General features: G+C 35.1%; 1 protein-coding gene across 11 annotated transcripts in view; it reads right to left on the bottom strand.

Annotated features, from left to right (window-relative positions):
- Trdn (triadin) overlaps nt 1–27,497 on the bottom strand; it is a 377,801-nt gene that overhangs the window by 227,678 nt on the left and 122,626 nt on the right. For all 11 annotated transcript variants that reach the window (XM_057761731.1, XM_057761734.1, XM_057761735.1 and 8 more), the window contains exon 9: nt 21,104–21,163. In XM_057761731.1, the coding sequence (XP_057617714.1) occupies nt 21,104–21,163 (60 nt within the window). The remainder of the gene's footprint in view (nt 1–21,103; nt 21,164–27,497) is intronic.

The raw sequence follows: 27,497 nt of genomic DNA, 5'->3' as shown, positions 1-27,497 counted from the left end.
TTGTTTGTAATTGCCAGAACCTGGAAACAACCTAGATGTCCTTCAGTGGAAGAATGGATGAAGAAAGTATGGAATATATACATATTAGAGTACTACTCAGCAGTAAAAAACAATGACTTCTTGAATTTTGCATACAAATGGACGGAAATTGAAAACACTATCCTGAGTGAGGTAAGCCAGACCCAAAAAGAGGAACATGGGATGTACTCACTCATATTTGGTTTCTAGCCATAAATAAAGGACATTGAGACTATAATTCGTGACTCTAGAGAAGCTAAATAAGAAGGTGAACCCAAAGAAAAACATATAAAAAAAAAAAAAAAAAAAAAAAAAGACTCTAATACCCTTTCAGTGTAAAATCACCTGTCATTCTTCATCAGATTGAGGGTGCCTACTCTCTGTGATATCAAATAGGATAAAATTTCTGCCTTGAAAATATTTAACATTTTTATATGAAAATGAAATATAACAGGTTAATATAAAATTAAGTACACAATTACACTGAATTTCACATACATTGTTTCAAAGAAAACTATACCACAATGCAAATTTGAGTTAAAATGTCAGATTTTATTTATGTATGTTATATACCTCTTCTCATCAAGGCTACCATATTGATTAAAAGCTATTAAACTATTTTTCATTTTATTAAATTGATTAGTGTTATTAATAAAGAAAAATTAATTACAATATGACTATTTATCAATCAAGTAATTATAACAATGAATAACTCAATATTGGTAAAAATTAATGTATATACCTCCCAATCAAAAATATAATAGTTCAAGGTCAAATGTAATATTTCATATTTTATGTACTCATAATCAAACACAAGTTCTATTTAGAAAATCATGTGGATTTTTTTTGTAACACCACTGAACTCCTTTATTCTTTTTTTTTCCTGTCTGCATGAATGTCTGCACACCAGAAGAGGGCACCAGATCTCATTACAGATGGTTGTGAGCCACCATGTGGTTGCTGGGAACTGAACTCAGGACCTTTGGAAGAGCAGCCAGTGCTCTTAACCTCTGAGCCATCTCTCTAGCCCCCACAAGTTCTATTTAAATATTAATCGTAATAACACAAGTAGTGACCAATAAGATGAGAAAATAAGAGAATAATGTTTCCCAGAGGCAAAGTCATTACATTTAGAAAATACATTGTTAAATGATTCACTGGTAGAATAGCAAATTTACTTCATAAGATGGAGGAGGCTTGATATTCTTGTAAAGTATCAAAACCTGAAAAATAAACGTTTTCTCATTTTGCTACCACGTTGGGTTGTTTCTCCTTATTAATTCTACCAAATAAATTATTGACAAAGACGAGATGGCACAGTTGATTGCTGTGCCAATTCCCAGACTACTGCAATTACTTGATTTCATTTCCAATAGCTTCAAGACAAAGTTTAAATATCTAACCATAGTGCACGATCTTTTTATCAGACCTCATTTCTGGCTTGCTGCATACTTGAAACATAAGAGTAAGGGATAATGTGGGTGGAGTCAGCCTTCCCCCTTGCAGTTTCTGTACCTCATTCTTAGCCAAATTACAAAGGCAAACACAAGCTACTGGGAAAGTATGCATTTTCTCTATCAACTACATTGGTAAAATTTAAAAGCACATATCAAATTTTAATTATGGTCAACAAGAATTGTGCATTTGCTATAAATTACATCACTTAAAAAACTAAGTGAATAAAAAGGAAGACTATGGCATTCTTTCAAAAACAGGCTTGTAATTCTGCCTGAGTCCTAGAAATAATACACAACCATCTATAGTTCCCTCTCGGTTCAGTGTTCACATGTCTGAGGGCAAGTAACAAGACAACCTGCAAAGTTTTGTGAGAATTGAATGAAATGATCCATGCATACCACTAGCACCAAAAAATGTTACCTTCGCATCCCTATCCTCTTCTTAGAATCACTTTTCAAGGTCCTCACAGTTCTAAAGGGGCAGCTACCTGACCTTTCCCTCAAATGCAGTTCTACCTAACATAGCAAAGTTCTTAGTTGGCTTTCTGTCACTTCATTCTCAATGACAATGTGAGAATTTCTTTGGCATGCTTGTATATTCTTTTGTCTATATAGACACATCAAAGCCTAAAATGTGTCTTCCACAGTGGTTTTCGACTTTATTGATGCAAAGGCTTTCCCTGAACTTGGAGTTGACTAAGTTAACTTGCTTCTGACTGAGGCATCCCCATGCAACTTCCCTTTGAGTGCCGGGATTACAGGTAGCCACCACACCCATGTGGACTTTGTGCGAGTTCTAAGAATCAAAACTCCTATGCTTACCTCAAATAGGAGAATTTTCTAAGCAATTGTATGGTATTTCAAAAAGAAAGTTGCTTCTATATTATGCAAGTAATGGCTCATATAAAATAAAGTCATTGTTACTTTTTAAAACAATGTTAACCAGAATCTACCAGAACCTTGGCAAAATGAAGGATTTTGGGAGCTGCCCATTCTAATATTTGTCTCTACCTATGATCAAAACAAAAATCTCTTTAGAATTTCTTCTCTGATGCATAAAATTATTCGGTTTCTAAGCAAAATAAATGAACTAGAAAAACCTAAAGGAACAATTAAAAATTAATCTCTGATTTAGAGTTTATCTTAAGAAGAGAAAGAAACTTTATAAAAGAGTGTTTTTACAGGATGCTGAACTAAAAAACGATGCACTTCTACATCTGTTTAAGACCAGGCACAAAGCTGAAATTTAAATGTTTCACAGATAAAGGATAAAGTGGAGAATGTTAATAATGGTTATTTAATAGGCTCCATGCTGCAATTAATTTCACAATTACATTCACAGATGAATGGCACATTTGGCACCCAGCCAATCTTTCTTCCTGTTTTAAATTGTGTATAATTGACGTTATTTTATGACTTAAAATAATACACACAATTTATGCAGTATCTTTTAGGACCCTGCTTATAACAACATGAAATATCGTGGTTCTCTGGGAAAATGCATGATTTATATGATCAGTTTCAGATTTATAAAACATGGAACAGGTTTAGGTGTTGTGTGACTACGACACAGGAGAACACGGAGTCATTAGTGTGCGTCTCTAAGGATGTTTCAATATGGCAATCTGGTGTTATTGCTCTCTCTTCATTGCCCTATTGTCCATTTTTTTTATAGGAAAGACCAACTGTTATGAGTTTCTCTGCTACATAAATGTTCATAAAATAGACACTGAATGTTGATGATAAAATGGGTTTGTTGGGTGTATTTTATTTTCATTCCTGCAAACAACATATCAATCATCAAGCAGATACTGAGGATATTATATTGGTGAGCATTTCCAAAGGGGAGTATAAATGATTATGAACAATTCAGTGTGAAGACAAAAGGCACGTGCTGAAACAGAATACAGTCTAATTCAAAAGGGAATATGGCCACCCATTCTGCCCATATAGGTTGGTTTGGTTTACTTTTTGTTACTTAGTTCACTTTTCACAATTAATTTGAAAATTTATTCCAAAACCAAACATGGTGCCACAAACTTGCAATTCCAACACATGGGTGGAGAGACTGACACAGCAAGATTGTTGTGAGTTTGAGGCTATGTAGTAAGTGCCAATTCTGCCTGAGCTGTGCAGAAAGACCCTGGCTCAAAGAACTCCACCCAAAAATATAAAATAGTAATTTCCCACTGTATTTTAGTTTTGGGGATTCAAGACAAACCAGGAAAATAAGAATAAATTCTGAACCAGTGTAGAGAATCAAAAACAGCCTCAATGCATCAGTATGCACAAGTGTAGAGTTTGTACGACAGCTTCACTAGCTGTCCTGAAACGGACAGGTAGAATGATTTGGAACATATACCCATAGTGCTGATGGGGGTATAAAAAGACAAATTATTGCCTCATAATTCGCATTACTCCAATGTTGGTGTAATAGTACTACATTGCCTTAAAATAGTGCAGAAGACTAGAATGTAAAATGGACTGGTCTCAAATGGAAAGTATAGAACCGTGCAAAAAATACTGAGCATGAAGAGCCTACAGTTAGTAATACTGCTGTTCCTCCTAGAACACTGCATGATCTTCAAGTTATACAAACCAATGAAAATCCTTCATAGGGGATAACGCTGCGGAACTTGCTTATCACGCATCTGTCACTGAAAAGAGCTAGTGCAGGAGATCATTCGCTGCTGCTTCTACACCTAAGTTAAGGTCTGCTAGGGCAAGATGAGAAGCAAAATGAGCTATGTGAGGGGCCACAAGGAGCCCTGGAGTCTCTTACCATCCACTATAACTAAGGCCAATCTAACGAATCTCAAACATGGCGCTGGTGGAAGCTTTTCTTATAAAGTTCTTCCTTAGACCTCTCTCATACACTAGCAGAAAGATGAAACTATTAAAAGATATGTCATGCTGATACATAACATCTAGCTAGCTAGCTTGATATATCTTTGATTAAGCCTTAATTTTCCTTGCTTCTCACACAGTAATTCAAATTACTCTGCATTATTTGCTCCTTTTCACACAATTTTAGAGCAGGCTTTGTATAGTCTCGGTAGGTTACCTGGGAAATGTATTTTTATCTGTTAGCAGGCCCATGACATGAATAGTAGTAGCAAGGCTGGGAGATATCTATATCTGTATTGATGTCTACATCTATATCCATATCCCTACCTATATCTATCTATGTCATTTATATCTATATTATTAATCTGTATCTATCCACATGTTTCATTGAAAAATTCTCTTAAGGTATTGGTTTTCAACCTAGTTAATGCTTTGACCCTTTAATGTAGTTCCTCATGGTGTGGTAACCCCCTCCCAACATACAGTTATTTTCACTGCCAGTTCATAACTGTAATTTTGTTACTTATGGACTGCGATGTAAAAATCTGTTTTCCAATGGTATCAGGCGACCCCTGTGAAAGGGATTGCAGCCCCAAGGTTGAGAACCACTGCCTTAAGGCAAGGGGATTCCTGTTGAAGCAGATGACTTTTAAAAAGTCTAAGAGATACAGCTTTGAGAAGGCTTTTCTCTCCAAGTTACCGATGGAAAAAAAACAAGGGGAAAGAGGCCTCAGTAAATCCTAGCCTGCCCCAGTGCTGAGGAAGATGACAGGATGATGCAGGGGCACCAATGCAACTGTACCAGCTCAGTTGACTATTTGTCTGTGTGCATCCCAGTAACTTACAATGCCTCAAACCTTCAATGGATCCAGATACAACAATCTAATTAAAAAGAAAGTCAGACTCTTGCTGCTATGAGGAAACCAGCATCATAATTATGCATGAACACTCCACAGTCTTTTCCCTCATTTCAGTCTACCTTGGTCGGCCGACTACAGTTTGCTGATAGATGCGTTGATTGGGTCAGTCGTTTAATTCTGAATTTCTGTCTCTAGAGGGACCAACAATAACCCCTCAAGAAATCTTTACGGAAGCCTATTTACAGAGCTTAGAAACCTGTCATATTTTTAAATAACAAGATTATTTTCTTCAGATGTATAAAAAGGACTGCTTTGGGATACACATTTTTTCATTGAGATAAATAGTGTAAATCAAGAATTCAATTCAGAAAACGTATCACATTCCTGACTAGGTATGGCAGTAGGGAGGATTTAAAAGCAAATCGTTTTCCAAAGTGTACAAAAGGAAGTTTAAACAGGAAGGATATTCTAAGGGGAAATGGTAATAGCAGGATAACTAAACCAGAAAGATAAAAGAAGAAGGAAGCTCTCTGAGTTGCTGGAAGTGTAGTGTTTTTACAGTGACTGGTTTTTCAGGCTGAAGTGTAGGTACCTGTCCTGAGCCATGTCACAGAACTATATTCAGATTTATAGGTGGAAAGGATGCTCGGAGAACAAGTAACCTGTATCCTATATTAACAGGGATTGTTTTGTAAATAGTGCATTCATTTTGGCAATTCTTCTATTAGTTTTTTTCCGCTCCTACACAGTTCACGGTGATGGGGGAAAGGTTAGGAGGGAGGAGTCCTCTTCTGAAATCCTTCTGTTGTTCACTCTGTAGATTTTGATTTATTAATAAATTGTGCATTTTAACTAACTGAGGAATCTCAAGTCCCTATCTTTGTTTCATAGTGGATTAAGAAGCTTTCTGTTTTAGATTCCAGAAAGTTGGAGAAAGAGTTTAGGATTCCTCTTGTTAAATGGATGGGAAATGCAAATAGAAGTATATAAACATGAGACTTAATATAGTTTAGTGACATAAACTACAGGGAATGAAGCAGAATCATGTCTGCAAGCTTTCACTTTTGGATAATTCATGTGTCTCTAAACATCTCTGCACATTTTTCACTCTTTAGACTGAGATTTGTTGTTTCACCACTGTTGTGTGTTGTATTATTTAAGATAGGCTAATTGGAATTTCTCTTTCAGTTTGAAGACATAATGCATTTTATACACATAAAAATCTAGCCTGGTCTACAAGAGCTAGTTCCAGGACAAGCTCCAAAAGCTACAGAGAAACCTTGTCTCAAAAAAACAAACAAAAAATAAAACAAACAAAAAAAACCCCCAAAAATATCTGATTATTATTATTTCACTGTGGATCTCACCTTATTTTAAAAAAACTAAACACATTCATCAGTTGATGCAATGAGTGTCAATTATTCAAGAGCTTCACGGGAGAAAGAAGATCTGTGCTGTTGCACTGATGTGACTTTAAATAATGGTGATTTTGAAAGAGCTGGAAGAAAAGATTTCTAATGTTTTCATTAGAAAAACACAAAGAAATGATGAATGTTTGAGGAGAATGATTACACTTATTTGGACTTTTTATAATGTACAAACATTCATAAACAGACAGTACTTCATAAGTTTGTACAATTTTTTCCATAAATTATAAATTTTAAATAAAAATCATGTAGTCTATTTTTGATAACTAGTGAAAATTCATTGTATTATATAATCATATTCACTGATTATTATGATTCAATACGTGACACATGCTTTATATATTCTTCTTTCCCATCAGCTGTAATAAGTTAATATTATAAACAATACTTTGTACATGCAGTATAATTTTATACTATTACAAAATCATATTCAAGTGTGTATAACCACACAGCACATTTTATTATAATAGTCTTTCATAAAGATAATTATTAACATTAATAAAACATAAGTTGAACTGCAACTGTAGGCATTGATCACATTATATTTCTTTTTCAGTAGAATGGGAACTGAATTTTCTGAGTATATCTATGTGTCTAATGGTTAGAAATATGCTTTACATAAAGTCCATCAAAACCTCATGAAGTAGATTTCCATACATTAATATTTTATTTATTGATCTTATATTTAGAATGTAGCTTTTTCTACAGCTCGGGGACACTTAAACTGCATCATAAGTATTTACTCTGTGTTATGTGTGATCCTTGGGCAATATTACAATTAATATCAGAATCATATTATATAAAATCTAGAAGATATATGATGGTCAACTTTGAACTGCTATGGTGTTTGCTGGCATGATTCTGAAAACAGTGTTTTCTTCTATTTACCAGAATTCCACTTGTAATAATCTATGTCTATATATTCAATAATAAAGAAGAGTCATGACTTCGAATGCTACACAAATGAAGTGTACTTTCTTATCTGTCATTAATTCCACACTGATCCCTTAATCAGTCTAGTACTACAGAGGAGGAAATACAGACCCATGAAATCAAGAGATCTGACAAGTTGTGTTTCAGGTAACTTTGGAAGCCTGGATTTAAGCATATGTGTTCTATTTTGCTGCCAACTTTGGGGCATTATATGACTCTTCAAATAATACAAATAGGAGAAAATCAAATACCAAAAAAAAAAAAAAGCTATCCAGAGGAAGGAAGAAACATGCTTCTTAGTTAAATTATGAGAAGATATAATTTAGCACATTTTGGCTGTGCTATTTTAGAGCCTCGTCTTTCATATGTCGCTTAAATCTGGATGTCAGTGATACCTCTTCCATGTGTGAACTTATACAGTGGTGATGGGGTGTAGTGTTTGGGTTTTACAGTATTACTTGCCAAGTCACATGTGTATAAGGCTCACTAACACTGCAACAATGAACCCTAAAACTGTGCTTTATCTTTGCAAATAGGTGCACTGGTTTTGTCAATATTTTGCAATTCCCCCAACCCAATCCCATAACTAAAGGTACTGCCAGATCTTGTTCTAAACAGTGTCACTTTCCTATTACATTTCTGTCAAAATCTTGGAACGATTTCACATCAATTATCTGCTCTACATGATTAGACAATTGACCTACATTTCGTCATCAAAATATATCCATTACTTCTGATGCTTTTCAATCTTGAATCATCAGCTCTTTAGTTTGATAATATTAAATTCATGGTCAGGGTCATGGCCCTGTTCATTTTCTCTTTTATTCATGTACAACCAAAGTTACCAGTATGTACTCATCAGCATTTAATCAAATGTCTCACTGTTCCTTCAATTTCCTCAGATCCACATTATCTTTTTGACAACAGGAGGAAGAGATGCCTCTCACCTGGATTTGTGATGTTTAGAATTTGTGCTACATAAATCAACTCAAAGATTGAACTTTTCTATTATTTACTTGTTTATTTGCTCTTTCTATTCCACTTGTTAAAGATGAGTCTGGACTTTTACTGTATTTTATATTACATTTTTGAAGTTTTTATCTGTGAATGTTAGAAGTCAAAATGGAAGAATTGGTTCTGTTCTTGTATGGTGTGAGTCTCAGGAATCAAAATGGTTAGGTTTCACATCAGACACTTTCATCAAGTGAGCTTTGTTTTCAGCTCTTCCTTTACTATTCCTAAACTCTTAGTCTAAGATTAATGAACTAACAAAAATATTCAACATTTTCTATTATTTATTATTCTAATAATTGTCATAAAAATTCTGTTTCTTATATTACCTCCATAGTTAACTGCTTATTGATGTGAAAATTAAGTGTGGAAATAAATTATATGCACTATGTGTAAATATTCAAAATGGTCTTTGTAATTTGAGCAGGGCTAAACAGGTTAGTATGGATTGGCATCTTCATGTCTTCTCTATGCTAACAGTTAAAACTACTGGATAGTAGGTGAGTTTATTCTTCTCCAAATTTGTATACAACAGTGAACTGGGATGTCTCACACTTCAGGATCAGCTTACTCCAGAAAGTAATTGGGTTTCCAGACCAATAATTTCACAGTAGACATTAATAACCTCTCCTTTGAAAAATAAAGCAACCTCCTCCCCCAATTATTCTCTGTGAGTTTCCTGAAAGAATCTCCATTTTCCTCAGTTGCTCTTTAAGACAGAATTTTTCCCGCTTGCTTGGGCCTCCTGACTATTTCATTCTCTTTAAAGTATCCAGCACATTGATTTTGTTGCATTTCCTATTTTAGACTTCTAGGCTCACGCATAAGGTGCCAATGCAGCTCATTATTTTGGTCAGGAAAACAGATCTGGTACTAATCCCAGGGATCTAGCAAAAAGTCCATTCCTAGTCTGCCCCTCACTGTGTGTGTGTGTGTGTGTGTGTGTGTGTGTGTGTGTGTGTGTGATTTTAACAAATCTTTTGAATTCTATACTTTCAGTCTTGTGACAAGAATGATCATACATATTTAAGGTATTTAAGAAACCCAACATAGTAAATGATCAAAATAAGCTAACAAAGAGAAGACATTTTAAGATTTTGTAAGACTTGGACTCAGTGCTTTTGTAGTTCTGTATATCTTTCACTTTAATTTGACAAAGACAGACCAAAGTGACGATTCAGCACACATTTGAGGGTCTACGTGTTGTTTACCTTGTCTAATTATTCTAACTCTATCACGATCCAATAAGCTACTGCTCAAGAAGAGAGAATGAAGAAAGGAGAGGGATAATATGTACACGGATTATGAATAATTTTAATCACCGTTTATGTGGTAGGTTCTGGTTTCTATCTCATGTTGACCTTGAACTCATGTTCCTCTTGCAACAATCCCATGATTTCTAGGTATATAAACATGTGTGACTATGCCACAAGTTCATTTTAACAACCTTAGAAAGGAAGTTTTATAAAGAAATTGAGTTTCCAAAATACAAGAAATCAAAGGTTTAAAACCTGATTTGTGCAGCCTGCCAGTCTGTTTTCTGAAGTAAGTCTTAGTATGCTACTGAGTAAATTTCTTTAATTTTATACTATCATTTACTTATTTCAATGCTAATTTTTTAAACTTTTTTTTCCTTATAGGTCTTCTGAGGACAGCTGTGAAAGTGTATTTATGCTTCTAAAACAAACAAAAATCCACTGTATTTTGGAATAATCATCTTATAATTACCCCTGGGCAATTTCAAGATACTGAATCTATACTCTTGCAATTTTCTCACATATTAGTCTTCTTTTACCTTATCAGCTTAATAGTTATTTCATCATTATTCATATTTTTTAATAATATATATAAGACAACAATAATAACTAAATAACAAAGTGACAGAAGTGCCTAGAAATGCTGGCATTAGACAACATCATAAATCAAATCAATCTAGTAGATATTTATAAAACATATCAACCAAACACAAAAAAATATACCTTTAAAGCAGCTCATGAAACTTTCTCCAAAAGTGACTACATACCAGAATACAAAGTATGTCTCAAGATATACATGAAACAACGCTATACACCCTATCTGACTGCTGTGGATTAAAACTAGATATCAGAAACAGAAAGCTCACAAGCTCCTCAAACGCACAACTAACTGCTGAATGAAAAATGGATCAAGGCAAGTATTGTGAAAAATTTACAATTGTTACTTTTTAAAAATTTACATTTATTTTTAATATTTTTCATATAGTATAGTCTAATTATGGTGTGTTCTTTCCAAACTATTTCAAGATCCTTCCAAATTCCCAGTGAAAATTAAAACACTACATACACAAACCTGTGGTACACAATGAAGGTAGTCCCAATAGGCAAGTTCATAACACTAAGTGGCTATATTAAAAAAGCAGAGATATATTCCACTAACAAATTAAGACCACATTTAAAAGTTCGAGACCAAAAATAAAAAATCACGCCCAAAGGGAGTTGGCAATAAACAAAGTTAGGTCAGGGCTGAAATCAATATAATAGCAAATAGCACAAAGAAATAAAATAAAGAATTATTTTTTGATAATGATGCATAAAGTTGATTAAAAACTTAGCAAAACTAACTAAAAGACAAAGAGAGAAGATTCAAAATAACAAAATTAGAGAGGAAAAGAAAGACATCAGGACAGACATTGAAGAAATCCAGAGAATCATCAGGATGCAATAAGAAATCTGTATTTCACTAAACTGGAAAACCTAAAGAAAATGGATAAATTTGTTGACATATACGATCTACCAATATTAAGTCAAGGTCACATAAGCAACTTAAACAGACATATAAAAACAATATTTAAAAGTCCTTGAACAAGAAAAAGTCCAAGAATTCAGCACAAAATTCTACTAGATCTTCAAAGTTGTTTAATACTCTTCAAATTATGCTTTAAACATAGAAACAGAAGAAGTATCACCCAAATTTTTTTATGAGGCCAAATTTACCCTGATATCAAAACTATACAGAGAGACACCCAACAAACAAAATTAAAGACCAATTTCTCATATAAACAAAGAGGCAAAATTTCTCCATAAATTAATTGTGACCAAACATAAGAATACATCAGAAAAGATTATCCATCTTGACAGAGAGGTTTCATACCAGAGATGCATTTGTAAATCACTATGTAAAACAATAAATATAACCCAATATATAAAGAAATTGAAAGACAAAAAGCACATTAAATGATAAAAAGGCCTTTGAAAAAATTCAATATTTGTTCATGATAAAAATTCTGGATAGATTCAGAATAAAAGGCTATATATGAACACAATATAAGAGATTTCCAACAAGGCTACAGTTAACATAAATGTAAATGAAGAAAACTCAAAGCATTTCCACTAAAATCGGAATAAGAGAAGATTGCCCACTTTTTCATATCTAGTTAATATTAGTACCTGAAGTCTTAGACAGAGCAATAAGACAACTGAAGAGACTGAAAGTAATATGTTAAAGTATATTTATTTGCAGATGATATGTTTGTATAAATAAATGCTTCTAAAGACTAAGAAAAATTTCTACAGTTGATAAACATTTTCAGCAAAGTTGCAGGATACAAAATTACCACATAAAAATCAGTAGCCTTCCCATATACAAATGACAGACCAAGAAAAACGTCCGAGAAACTCTCATAACAGCCTCAAATAAAATGCAAAGTATTTTGGGGTAACTTTAACAAGCAAGTAAGAGACCTATACAATAAAAACTTTAGACCATTAAAGAAAAAAGCTTAAGAAGATATCAGAAGATGGAAAGATTGCTCATGTTCATGGATTAACAGGATTAGTATAGTGGAAATGACGACCCTCAAACCCAAAAAAGAAGCTACAGATTAAGAAAAATAAAGTCAAAATTCCAACACAATTGTTCACAGAAATTTGAAAGACAATTTTCTGCTTCATATGGAAGTAGAAAAATTCTAGGAGAGCTAAAGCAATCCTGCATAAAGAAATAACTACTGGAGGTAGCATATTCCTCCATCTCAAGTTGTACTACAAGCTATAGTAATAAGACCATTGTATTGACATAAACAGACATATTGACCAATGAAGTCAAATTGAAAACTCAGTCATAATTCCACACACCTATGGACACCTGATTTTCACAATGAAGCTTGAAGTACACACTGGAAAACATATAGCACCTTCAAGAAATAGTGCTGGTCATACTAGATGTCTGTATGTAGAAGGTGCAAATAGATAGGTATTTATCAGCTTTAACTAAACTTAGCTCCACATTGATCAAGAAACTCAATATAGTAGGGCAGTGGTGGCCCATTTAATTCCAGCACTCAGGAGGTAGAGACAGGCAGATCTCTGTGAGTTTGAGGCCAGCCTGATCTACAAGAGCTAGTTTCAAAAAAGGCTCCAAAGTTACAGAGAAACCCTATCTCAACAAAAAAAGAAAGAAAGAAAGAAAGAAAGAAAGAAAGAAAGAAAGAAAGAAAGAAAGAAAGAAAGGAAGGAAGGAAGGAAGGAAGGAAGGAAGGAAGGAAGGAAAGAAAGAAAGAAAGAAAGAAAGAAAGAAAGAAAGAAAGAAAGAAAGAAATTCAATATAAGGTAAGATACCCTAAATCTGATAGAAGACAAAGTTGGGAATAGTTTTGAGTGATTGACACGAGAAAAGATTGTCTAAAGTATTTCAAATTTTTGAAACTAGACACTGCCATAGTAACCCTTGAGTGTCTCTACTCATCCATTTCAAAGTGGATAGGGTAAGGCAATATGATAAGCATCTGATTTTAAAATTCTACCCAACTAAAATCAGGAAATAACAATACAGATAATACTAATATTTTTGGTCCTCTTGACAATGCACAGGCACTAAGACCAATGATTAATAAATGGAACCATATGAAACTAAAAAAAAATCTTCTGTATGGCAAAGAAGACCATCTATGTAAGTAAACTGACAGGCTACAGAATTGGGAAAGAACTTTACCAACTTCAAATCTGATAGAGAACTAATATCCAGAATGTATAAAAATAAAGAATCCCTTGACATAAACAAGTAATTCAATTATAAAATAGGGTACAGAATTAGACAGAGAACTCACAAATGATAAAATACAAATACAAAGGGCTGAGAAACAAGGAAATGTTTAACAGTCTTAGTCCTCATGGAAATACAAATCAAAACAACTTTTGAGATTTTTGTCTTACACCTATCAGAATGGTCATGACCTATAAAACATATGACAGTTTATAGTCATGAGAACATAGGGTAAGGGAAACACTCATCTATTACTGGAGGGAGAGAAAAAATGTACAATTGCTAAGAAATCAGTGTGACTGTTTCTCAAGAAACTGGAAATAGACTACCTAATATCCAGCTATACTACTATTGTGCATATTCCAAAGAATGCTTCATCCTATTCTAGAGACCTGCTAAACGATGTTCATTGCTACTCTGTTTATAATGGACAGAAATTAGAATAAGCCTAGATGTCCAGCAACAGATGAATATATCAGGAAAATGTGGTATATTTACACTGTGGAAAGTTACTCAGCTGTTTATAAATGCTGAAATTCATAGGTAACTGGTTGTATCTAGAAAAAAAATCACCCTGAGTGAGATAACCCTATGCCAAAAGACAAATATTATATATTAAATGTTAGCATTTAAACTTTAGATAGGTGTGTGACTATGTAACAAACTAGAAAGGTTAGGTATAAAGTAACTAGAGGGAGGGAAGGATCCTCTAATGAAATAGAAATAGAATATATAGTTAGAGATAAACAGGGCTGGGAGAGACTGGAGTGGCAGAATTACAAGGAGAGAGTGAGGGAAACAGGATAAAGAGGTTCTATGGGGAGGAATATACAACACTGAGGGCTGTCTGAAGTGTCAGACAGAAACCTACTACACTGCAAGCGTCTTAAGATATATACATATCTGAAAGAAATCCAAATGAAATAACAGATAACAGGGGAGACAAAGACCCAACTAGATATCTCTCACCACCAAATGAAACCTACAATGTCAGAAATAGGTTATACCTACTTGAGTTGATTGCCAAATGGGCCCCATGAAAACCTTCAAACAACTCAGGTTATTATTACCAAGTCATTGGTTATTCTCCACACACACACACACACAAAATGATGAAATCCCACTGAAGACAAGTATATATCTCATTGAAAATGGAGAATTCAAGCTGGTAGAGAGCCTACACTCCTACTGACTGTGTTCATGGTACTAGATAGTATTCTGGATGATATGAGAGGATAAACACCAACTCAGCTACAAATACTTCAGCCTACAACGGTGATATGTATGCAAATTGTGCTAGTGCAATAGTGGCACAAAGGTAATGGGAGTAAACAACCAGTGTCTGAGATGAAATCCATTCCATTTTGTATGGTCAAGAATCTGGGGATGTTCTATCGGGAACTCACCAAGGCCAGCTGGCCTGGGTCAGAAAAAGCATGGGATAAAACCGGACTCGCTGAACATAGCGGACAATGAGGACTACTGAGAACTAAAGAACAATGGCAATGGGTTTTTGATCCTACTGCACATACTGGCTTTGTGGGAGCCTAGGCAGTTTGGACACTCCTCTTACTAGACCGGGATGGAGGTGGATGGTCTTTGGACTTCCCACAGGGCAGGGAACCCTGATTGCTCTTAGGGCTGACAAGGGAGGGGGACTTGATTGGGGGAGGGAAATGGGAGGTGGTGGTGGGGAGGAGGCAGAAGTCTTTAATAATAATAAAAAAAAGAATCTTAGACTTGATTGGGCAAGGGCCTAGGGGAAAACCAAACACTATAATTCAGCTTAAGGAGCGTAGCAATAAACTCTCTATACTATACTCATAAGCCAGATATTGCACAAACGTCACCAGAGCAGCCTTTACTTGCAGTAGGTGGTATAGAAGAACACAAATAAGAACAAGAGCCGAATCCAGCACCCAGGTGAGAGAGAAAGGAGAAAACAGGTTTGAGGGAACGCAGACTTTTAGTACCTAAGGCCATGACCAAGCTGGTCCAGCATCTCAAAGGCCATTGACTGAATGAGGTTCCCCAACAAGATGGAAACAAATACAGAGACTCATAATTGGAAAATGTGCAGAGAAAGAGAGACCCTGAAACACTCAGTCTTGTATAAAATATCTCCATTAAATCTCTCCCACAGGGCTGAGGAATCTATACACAAGAGGAGGAAGAAAGATTTTTGAAGCCAGAAGCGATGGTTGATACCAAGAAAACAGTGTCTTCTAGACAAAACAGGATCGGTACACATATAAACACACTGATATTGTGGAATCATGCACATGGCTTCCATGGGCTTGAACACAAACTTCTATCCTCAATCAAGGAGGTATTTCTAACTAATAACTGCTTACAAAGGAAAACAGTTTCTTAAAGGGATTTTTCACTGGGCATATACACCACACTTAAGGGTAGATCCCTTACCCAACAATACACTGCCAACAAGAATAAACTTGTAGATATTTTTGGAGAATTTTGTCTTATATTACTTGTATGCTTTTTTAAAACCTATATATATAGGTGTATGTGTGTATCTTTATGTATGTGCATATATGTGTGGATGCGTGTGTGCATGTGTGTGTGTTTCTTGAACCTCTTAGTTTCTTTTTTGTTAGTTTAATTTTTATGTCTCTGCCTTCTTCTTGCTTGTTTGATTTTTTTAAGAAAGAGAAAGGTATGGAGTTGAAAGAGTGGGAGGTGGAGAGAATCTGGGAGGAGATGAAGGAAGAGAAACCATGATTAGAATATTTTGCATGAAAACTTTTTTTCAATAAAAATTAAATTAAGAAAATCATTAAAGTCCAAGAAAAGGATTATAAAAAAAATGAGAGGATTGATTTGCTACTTGAAGATCTTTCTAACTCAGAATTTAAAGTCCATAACTTAGAATATAGGATATAAAAGAATAACTTATTTCCATCCAGATAAAAATTTGGTAAGGTAAATATCTTTCCTCAATTTTATGAAAATAAATGATGAAGAAGCAAAATGAAATACCTTGACATAAGTTATTGACTCAGTAAAGGTCATACTGTCATGGAATAATCTTTTTGTACACTGTGAAGATGTGTCTGTTTTACTTCACCTGCCTAAGATTATTTCTGATTGGTTTGATAAAGAACAAAGAGCAGAATTGTCAAAAGCTAGGCAGAAAAGAATAGGTGGGACTTCCACAGAGTGAGAAGAACTCCTGTAGGATAGGGACCTGAGAGGCAGAGGATTTCAATGAGATGCTGAGGAAATGCCTATACAGTACAGAGGAGTGGTAACAAACCACGTGGCAGAATGTAGGTTGATATAAACAGGTTGCCTTAAGTAATAAGAGCTAGTTGGGACAAGCCTAAGCTAAGGATGAGCTTTCATAATTAGTAAGTCTCCGTGTCATTATTTGGGAGCTGGTGATTCAAAGAAAGTCCTGGTACATCATATAGTTGCGAGAATTGTAATCGTAGGGCACCTTCTGGGGGATGCACTTCAAGTTATAGTAAAAATTTAATCATAATAGCTATAGAAGTGAGGAACAGAGGGGAAGTGTGCTATAATTGCCAACACAAAGCACACCAGTCTTGGTCTCTATACTAAATACTGACCTTGATTTATTCATCTACACTGAATATCAAGATGTCTGTGTGCCCTGAGATTTTTCTACTTACAGATATTTTCTCTTCTTAAGCCTGGATGACTCTGCTAAGAAATCCAGATAAGTTCATTATACCTAAGTGAAGTTCACAAAGAGAGAGTATGACAAGAAGAATTTAGATCCTTCTTTTCTTTTTTTTTTTTTTTTTTGGTGTTTCGAGACAGGGTTTCTCTGTGGTTTTGGAGCCTGTCCTGGAACTAGCTCTTGTAGACCAGGCTGGTCTCGAACTCACAGAGATCCGCCTGCCTCTGCCTCCCAAGTGCTGGGATTAAAGGCGTGCGCCACCACCGCCCGGCTTAGATCCTTCTTTTCAAACTACTAAAATAATAAAGTTAGGGGTTTAAATGTTATTTAAGAAAAAATATCCTTAGCCACAAGACATTGAATACAAAATGGGAATTACAAAAGGTCAGTGTAAATGAACTGAAAGTTTTATTTTGATCAACTGTACAGTTGATTTCTAAATACAACAAAATACAAAATAAACCAGAATAAATTGAATCTTGGGATTGCAAATAATGTCTGTATTGTCTAGTTTTTGTAGTTGTCTCATAAGACAGTGGACAAATGAATCATTTCAATCCTAGGTGAAATTAGATCATCAGTTTCAAGACTGCATAGGACCAAAGGACCATATCTTTCTCTCCCTCCCTCCCTCTCTCTCTACACAAACAATATTGAAAAAATACAGGCTGAAACACTGCAAACATATACAATTAACTGATTTCTTGGTTGTTGGATTACGAAAGGCTGAGATAATATAATAGTTTACTTTTCCCAAAGAACTATCTACGGTGTTCACAATATTTCTTAAATTGAACGAAATTAATTATTCCCTTTACAGATTTATGCAGCATATCCTTCTTATTACTCAAATTAAAGATAAAGTGAATGAGTATATGGGAATGTTAATCACATACAACAAACTGGTGCAGTCTTCCCAGTTTACTCGGCCATTTGCTTCTGGTCTCTGTAACTGAGGTATAGATTATCATTATCATAGAGAACTGTATACCCATCGCTCACTACAGAGTAGAAAGGCACTTTTAATTTGTGCTGTCATATTGTTGAAATGCCAGTTTAAAGTTTTAAAGACATCTCAGAAGTATTTTTGTTTGATGAGATATAAAGGCAAAACTTGGTACCTAATGTTACATTGCCACCAGAAAGGGTCCTTTTTCATTTTCACTACAAAAGGGTTACTTTTGAGAGTAAAACAGCCATCTACAAGGGATTACTGAATTCCAGAGGGAAAATTCAAATGATAGTTTTGAAAACTCATTACCAATAATTAATAATGAACTCCAGCTAAACAATAGCAGGATTCCAAACAGAAGCAGATGGAAGCAGGAGTGTTTTATAAATACTAGATACATAGTGGGCAATAAGCTTGTCAGGAATCATTTCATTCTCTGATTGAAACCCAGAATAAGTATCATATCATCAGCTTTTTCCCAAATGCATTTGACCTCATAAATTATTTTGTTCATTCCTTACATTTAAAATTGCTCATTACATTCTATGTTCTATGACTCTTTTTTTTTTTTTTTTTTTTTTGGCACTAAAACCTTGACAAGGATAAGAAAGTGTAATCCCCTTTTGTTTCACTTTTGAAAAACCAAACAATTTGTGAACCTTTCTTCCCTTCTCCTCCTTCTTCTATTTTAATGTGTCTGGTCAAGAAATAATAATCTAAAATATTTTCACATATTAGACTTTCAAAACAGTAAGTGTAGGTAGGTGAAACAAACAAGAGCAAATATTAAAGTAATGTGTAAAATGCAGAGATTTATACTTCCACATTTCAGGAATGATTCTCAGAGTTAGACTAGCATACAATGCTGTAGATTTAAATCTATGATTTTTGGAGTATTATCACTTGTGCGCTATGAAGGACCCTTTCTGTGCATTCGTTAGCAAAATACACTTTAACTCCCACAAAGATTCCTTTATTATTCCTTCTGACCTTCAGCTGTTGTCAGATTTCATAGAAGTGATTAGTATTTTGACAGCTAAAATGCCAGCATTCTCTACTGCTTTTGGCATTGCATGGTTCACTTTGTCATGTGACTTTCTTATAAAACATCCTGTGACCGATTAGCAGGTAATATAAATAGATGAAGTAGCAAAAGGATAACTTGATTTTAATCAAATATTGAAATTTAGAAATAATGGAACAAACAAGGAAACAACATATATTATTCATTTTTAGTCATTTTTCCATCCATGCATATCAACAATATGGTTCATCTTATGCATAGTTGGTTCTATAAAGCAAAGCATATAGAGAGTATGATTTTCTTTCTTTCTGGTTTTTTTGTTTGTTTTGGTTTTTTTTTGTTCCTTGTTTGTTTGTTTTGGTTTTTTTGTTTTGTTTTGCTGTTCAATAGTGTATTCTCTGAAATTTAAGCCAAACAGGAACTTTCTGTTCTCTTGCCTCACCCCGCTGAGTCCTGGATAACGGGGCTGTGTAATCATCCAGCTAGAATAAGACTTTCTACAAACACCATGGCTGAATGATGTTGGTCACGGATATTGTAGGAAATTTTTATTTGTTGTTTGTATACATCTAGACTTGAGGTGATGCCTTTCTGTGAGATACTCATGCAGAGGTTGTGATAAAATAATTAAAAATTTTAAATTTGAGGCAACATAACATTTTGCTGTGCATCATTGGATGCTTTGCAAATAGTACAGCATCAATAGTGTAAATTCCATTTTAAATGTAGGAACATTGAGTAACAGCTGTTTATGAACTAGTTCAAAGACCCATTCTAGAAAAGAATTAAGTATATTTTTGTTCAAAACTCCTTTTTTACCCCAATGATCATACTACTTTCCTCAATGTGTCTACCAACTTCTGCTAGGTGAGCACATACAAATGCTGGCAGAGACTACTTTTATCAATAAGGTATTACAATTTCTCATCTTTTTTCACCACACTTTCTAAGTCATATAAACATGGAGAAATAAAATAGAAGAATGGGGGACAGAGAAAGAATAGGAGAGGAGAAGGAAGAAGCAAAAACTATCTGACAGAATCAGTTGCTGGGATTGCTTAATATCCTACAGAGATTAGATTCTCATTTGCTCTTAAATACATAGGAACTAAACGTATTACATGTGTTCTCAGGAATGATACCCTTGATTGTCAATGCATGCACACATTATAAGTAGCATTTAGAAAGACTTCCATATAAACAGTTAAAATAACCAAGTATAGTTTGCATGAAACTGTCAGCTCCCATTCCAAGTATCCATTCTCTCAGAAAATATATATTTAAAGATATAGTACAAGGAGTAAAGTCATCCATCTTAATTAAGATTTCCTTAACATGGTTAGAATAACAATGAAAGATATGAAAGAGTAGAGGTTTTTCACTGTAAATAAAAGTTGTAGTAATATTAACGAAGATTAACTCTATGGAATCACCAGATACCATATGTAAGAAATTCTGAATGTTTTGGAAAGAGAAGACTTAGTATTGGAGAAGTGATGGATCTTATTATGATTTTGTTCACTATCAATAGAAATTTTTTTTCTGATTTCTTCCTTGTTATAAATCATTTCACCTAAACTTACCAGGGATCAAATCAAGTAACTCATTGCTTCGTTCCAAGATATTATTAAAGATATTAATACTTTTATATATGAAGATATTAGTATTTGAGCTTTCAGATGACTTCATGTGCAACAGGCCATGCAACACATGCAAGCAAAATTAAAGGCCACAGTACCAATTATTATTCCTGCATTTTATCATCTTTATTCAAAGTCTGCACATGCATTATGCAGGTTTGTATATGAAAACATAACTTAGTACAGAAAAGCTGACAATTTTAGAAACAAAGCCTATTAAAACAGACAACAGTAAGAATTGTTTGGAATACCTGGTTTTAAATCCCCATGGACAAACATGTCAATCATATATCGACAGAATGCATACTGATCTGACAGAATAGAGAGAAAAAAAGAAGCAATGAAAACATGTCATCAACATCTGTCTATTTTATATGGAGACAAGGTGCATCAAAACAAACAAAACAGGGAAAGTCTATTTTAGCTAATGCTTATTTCTGTGAATGAATATATTGGGATACTATGAACATATGGAGACAAATACATGATAAGCATAATATTTCACCTATTCCCTACAAACTCTTAAATATGAAAACAAACTTGTTTATGGTTACATTAGGGTGGGAAGTACTTGAAAATTCAAAACCATTTCCTAGCATTAAAGCAATTATTCTCACTTGTATTTTTGAGATTCTTGAGAAGGATGAATGAACTCTACAAAAGAACATTCCCTCCAGCTAGGAATGTTTACCAACTGCTAGACCCAAGACCTTCTGCTAGCTGTACAAGTGAAGCTGTGGATTGTTTCTTGATACTGAGCCCATTGTAACCTGTCAGGGTCCTGTTCATGGAAATTTTCTTTATTAGAAAGTTAATCTGAAGAATCACTCATAATACCAAAAGATAGAACTACCAAACTAATTAACTGAGAAATCACATGAGATCATTTCATACTCTTGACTAGTCCGTAGACCATAAAAATAAAACCAACAAAGTAAACAGATGTTGGATACAGGCACAGTCCACAGTGGCTTCAGGAGTTGGATTTTTTGCTTTCACCTCTTAATAACATATATCCCATGACTATATATAGTTTTGCAAACTTCGTATTCCCCTGTGGTTAATCTAACTCTAATAGCCACTATAAAAGATCTTTAAAAGTTTGCATAAACCTTGTCATAACATCTTCGAAACTTTTACATATTATTAATCTTGTATTTAATGATTTACATTTTAGTGCCCTTGTATTATGTGTTTTATTAATGCACCAAAAGTAAACGACACCTTAGCAAAAAGAAAGTTTATTGAATTTTATAGTATGACAAGTTTTCAATTATTCAAAATTATTTTTTATAAAACAGAAAGTAACTATATTTCTATATAAGTACATACCCAAGAATATTTATAAACCTCATTTTTTCATAGTGTTAGCGTCAATTGAAAATGATTACATTATGAAGTTCTGCTTGTGTCTTTAAAATTGTAAATGAAACTACTGCAAAAGATCTAAAACTTAGTATCCTTTTCTTTAATCCAGACATTAGGGCATCAAAGCTTATGTTGACTCGGGTTGTTGAGATGAAGGGAGGAGTAGGAAAAGGCTGATTTTCAGACTGGCCCACCAATCTACTTGTTCACTGAAGCACCTTCAAGGGTAATTTTTTGTCACATTCCAGGCTCTGGAAATCCTAGGGTGTTAGGCAAAGCACATTAAAATAGGTTTTTTTTTTCTTTTTCTCTTTTTTTTCCTCTTTTGTCTTTTTTCTCTGGACATATTTTTGCTGTAGGAATTCCTGCAGACAGTAGCCTTAAACTTACCTACCCTCTTGGGCGTGGCCTTATACTATGTGTACTGATAAAGTGTATCAGGCCTCTTTCCCAGCTGTTTGATTAGGTGGCTTTCCCTGTTCCAGCAGAGGACTGTGATCTGTGAGTCTACCCCTAAATAAATAACCCTCTATTATACTCAACTCTGAGCTAGTGTGGGATTTATTTCTTGAAGAACAGATAATTTTGCTATAAAACAAAGCCAATAATCTTTTTTTTTTTCTTTAAATGAAATATGTGGATTTGGAGCCGTGTGAAATGCTCATCATTCCCCTTGTTTAGGACCTTGTCTAACTACTTCTTCCTCTTTTCCTTCCTGTGATTCCTGCATGTTTCTCACAAAATAGGAAATAGCAAAAATGTAGACGTATGGGATCTGTTACCCGCCAATCTATAACACCATGCGTTTGTCACAAGTGTGCCTTGCTAGTAGCCCCCACATTGTCTAATTTTACTGATGGACTCAGAGTTGGATCGCTGATAGCCAGACCGGGACAGGAGTACCCGATACATAATGAAGATGGCGTCCTCCACATCTAGAACAGTTCAAAATCAGGCTTGACATCCTTTTCTTTCCTCCACTAGGGCTCCCTGCTGGTGCATCAGTCTTCTGGACTCAATGCCTGAGCAGGATGTTTGCCTAAAAACCATAAGACTATCACTCTCTTTGCCTTTGTTCAGACTGATTCATCTTAAATTTGGGGAGGAAGACTTTAAAACAACCACATTCCAGGTGGCATGGGGCTTGGGCTTTCCATACGCCCATTCTGCTCTACAGAAGATCTTTCTTCCTATCGGGGACCTTGCTTTCTCACCCTTAACAAAACCGTTTCTCTCGCCAATTATTCTGTCTGATATTTTGCCTACTGTTACCTGTTTTACTCCAAATTTTTCTAAATTTTAATTCTTTAGCCGGCAAATAAAATCCACTTAATCAAGATCCCTAGACAGTAACAATGCCACACACAGAATTACTAGAATTACTATCTTCAACCTTTCATTTCTTTTTCCCTATTTATTTGTCCTTCATTTACACTTTAAAAAAATCACTATGTGTAATTTAACCCTCTGGAGTAGCAATTTTCCTTATTATTCATTACATATGTCCAAAATTCATAAGGTACAGACTATTTATGATATGAAAGGCTTTGTATACCTCATGTACAGGCTAGAGTTAACCTGTAAGCCCCACCTTCCCAAGGACAGATAACTTTCTGGAATTCTGGGGGCTATTATTCATGTAGGACAACAAGACCTGTGTTTTCACTTCAGTAAATACATTGGTTGCTCCAACCGCATAGAATGTGCTTGATCACACAAAGGTAAGAGGTAGGTGGGTAAGAAGTCCCCCAGGATGTTTGCTTGACCCCATTGGATTCAGGTAGGAAGAACTTTACCTTGTGGTTTTGGTCTTTTCAGGCACCTGACTGACCTAATTAAGAGTCATTCTCTACAAATCCCAGATATGGACCTGGCCAGTATTTAATAAAGCTTGTTTCAGATGGACAGTCATGAATTTGACCTTTCTCGTTGCTATTTTTGGGGTATAACACTCTCTAAAAATTAAATACTGTTTTCTGTTTCCTAGTGGGATCATACACTGGATGTTTCTGTGAGTTAACTAAAAGCACCCTCTAGTTTTCCTCATGAATTGATTGTTTACATTGCAATGACACCTTTCAACGTGGTATCAACCACTTGTATTTATTATGCCCAAGACTCTGGTTCCAAAAGTCATGCATTAACTTAAATGTTTAGATAGTTCAATAAGAGTTTAATATGAAGTGGAAAATATTTTGTGGATTCAAAAAGGTTTTGTTTGTTGGTGGTGGCGGTTGGTTTTTTATATTTTGTTTTTTATCTAGAATATTACTTCGACTTTAAAAATAAACACTAAATGCAAATGATGTGTAACTTTGCATTCTAACGACTACAACAGATCAAGGGGAAATTAAGAAGAATATTTATGTATGCTTTAGATTATTTTTTTGTTATAATGCTGAATTCTACCTGTCCTCAGGGTTGACCTTGACAATCTGTGGAAATTCTAAAAAGCTGTTCTTGGTCTTCACCTGAGAACAGAACATAGTCAAGTTCGAGAATATTCATTTTACAGTAATACTTCTCTAGAACACAGGAGGAAACTCCTCTTTTTTTTTGAAAGATTTATTATGGATATACAGTGTTCTACCTGCAAGTACACCTGCAAGCCAGAAGAGGGCACTAGATTTCACTACAGATGGTTGTGACCCACCACATGGTTGCTGGGAATTGAACTCAGGACCTTTGGAAGAGCAGCCAGTGCTTTTAACCTCCGAGCCATCTTTCCAGCCCAAGAAAACTACTCTTAAAGAAGGTCTGTTGATGGAAGCAGATGCAGAGATCCACAGCTAAGCACTGGGCTGAACTCCTGAAGTCCAGCTATAGAGAAGGAGCGATATTATAAGCAAAGTGGCCAAGACCACAATGGGTAACCCACATGGACAGCTGACTGGAGAAAGTGCCAGTTCACTGACTCTGAACTGACATCGGGAGAACCTGCGCATGAACAAACCAGGCCCTCTGATGGGTGCATGACAGTTCTGTGGCTTGGGCAGTCTGTTGGGACACTAGGAGTGGAACCAGTATTTACCCCTAGTTCATGACCTGACTCTTTGGAGCCCATTCTCTATGGAGGGATACCTTGCTCAGCCTAGATAGAGGGGGGAAGTGCCTTGGTCCTGCCTCAAGTGATATGACAGACTTGTTGACTTCCCGTGGGAGGTCTCATCTTCTCTGAGGAGAGGATGGGGGTGGGGTGAGTAGGTGGGGTAAATGGGAGAACAGGAGAGAGAGGGAACTGGGATTGGTATGTAAAATAAGATTGTTTTAAAAAGAAAGAGGGAGAGAGAGAGAGAGAGAGAGAGAGAGAGAGAGAGAGAACAAGAGAGAGGGAGGAGGGAGGGAGGGAGGGAGGGAGGGAGGGAGGGAGGGAGGGAGGGAGGGAGGGAGGGAGGGAGGGAGAAAAAAAGTCTGAAGTATCCTGTCTGTTTGGCATTTATGGGGCAATAACTTCTATAAGGTAATTTTCTATTTGGTCACTCTGAAGATTTTTTTATTTTTTTAAAAACATTCTGCTAGAATTAATTTTATGTTGCCATTGTCCATTCCTGCCTTGTGGCTCTCCAGGGAGCACTGGCCATGACACTCAGGTGCTGATGCCCAGATGATGCTCCCTGAGGAGTACCAGTCAAAAGAAAATGCATTCTGGGCACAGAGAATCAGCAAAAAAGGCTTCCAAAGAACAACCTCTAATGAGGATAAGGTGCTTGTGGTCTGGTGCTCTATGGTGGGTTCTCATTAGCTATACTTTCTGTGGCAGCCACCGGTACTTGAATTATTGTTATGAAAATAACAAAAGAATGAGCATAGTATATAACAGCTGTGAGGTTTATATTTCCTCACAGACTTGGCAGAAAGCAACAGAAACCAGGGAGAAATGTCAAATCATGTCAAGTTTGTCACCTCACCTTGAGTGAATATGAAATGGTCTATAAAAAACCAATTATATGATGGGTAACTTTATGGCAAGCATTTGAAAATTGAAATGCTTTAAGTATATGTACATTGTTTATATACTGCAAAAGTAAATGTTGAAAGTAACCAAATGTGGTGTTTATTGATACTTTTACTCTAGAAGAATTTTACTAACAAATATCTATCCAAGATAAGACTGTTTCCAAAAGAATCAAGGGCGTTTAAAGGGATTAAAAAAAAAAATCTGGGTGAGGATCTGGAGAACCCATCCAATTATTAAGAGTGCTTCCTGCTCTTGGAGAAGAGGCAAATTCGTCTTCTAGAACCAGTTCCTGGGAATCTGATATATATAAACATTCATACGCATCCACTCCTGTTAGACATAGTTCAACTAAGCAAATAAACCTAATTTTGTCCGGAAAAGAATAACTCAATTTTAAATTTATGAATTTAAAAATCAAAGCTACTTCTTTTCAAAAAATAAAAATGCCTTTTCTTCCTGTAGTTTAAACTATTCCTACCATGTGACCAGCATTTTAAAAACAAATGCTCTTAAATATCAGCTTAGTTAAAAAGGAAGGAAGGAATGGAGGGAGGGAAGGAGGGAGGGAGGGAGGGAGGGAGGGAGGGAGGGAGGGAGGGAGGGAGGGAGAAAAGGAAGGAAAAAATAGCTTTGTCTTTAAGCAGCCATTCTAAGTTAAGTTTTTTATATTCTACCTGCTCATACAATTATTTAACTGGTAGCAGTTCTTAGTAGGGTCACGCCTTAACCTACTGTTTACTTAGGGTTGGAATTCTTTTCATGCCTCTTTTTTTGACTGGAAGTGATATTTGAAATTCATTTTAATGGATCACTAGCTCTTTACATAAACACAAAAAGAGTACATTCAAATCAAATTGGGATAGATTTATATCTTTAATAAGTGTATTAACGATATGACAAAATATAATGTTCATGACCTGAAAAACACCCTTTGAAACTATCTTGATGCAATCAGTTGTCATTGAACTATGGTTCCCCAACCCTGGGAGACACTAAAAGTAAACCTCTCAAACTGTGCGTTAGTGCCTAGTTACTAATGAAGTATTTTGATATTCAGTCTAAGTGGCATATGTTTTATAAAACAAAATTATAGACTAAAATATATTGATATGTTTTCTTCTTTTAAAGGGAAATTTGGAATGCAAAGTATCTGTTTATCGAGTGAACCAAAAGATTAAATTTCATGATTTTTACTACAGTAAAATACCCATTTAATTTTTATTGATTCTTTTATAGCACACACATTCATACATGACATTATTTACAAAGGTAACATTTTAGATTTTCAATTTTCAAGATCCTATAATCATCTCAAGAAC

Source organism: Chionomys nivalis, chromosome 2, assembly GCF_950005125.1.
Source record: "Chionomys nivalis chromosome 2, mChiNiv1.1, whole genome shotgun sequence".
In the NCBI taxonomy this organism is placed as follows: domain Eukaryota; kingdom Metazoa; phylum Chordata; class Mammalia; order Rodentia; family Cricetidae; genus Chionomys; species Chionomys nivalis.
The sequence above is the reverse complement of the archived record's forward strand: the minus strand, read 5'-3'. Positions and strand labels throughout refer to the sequence as shown.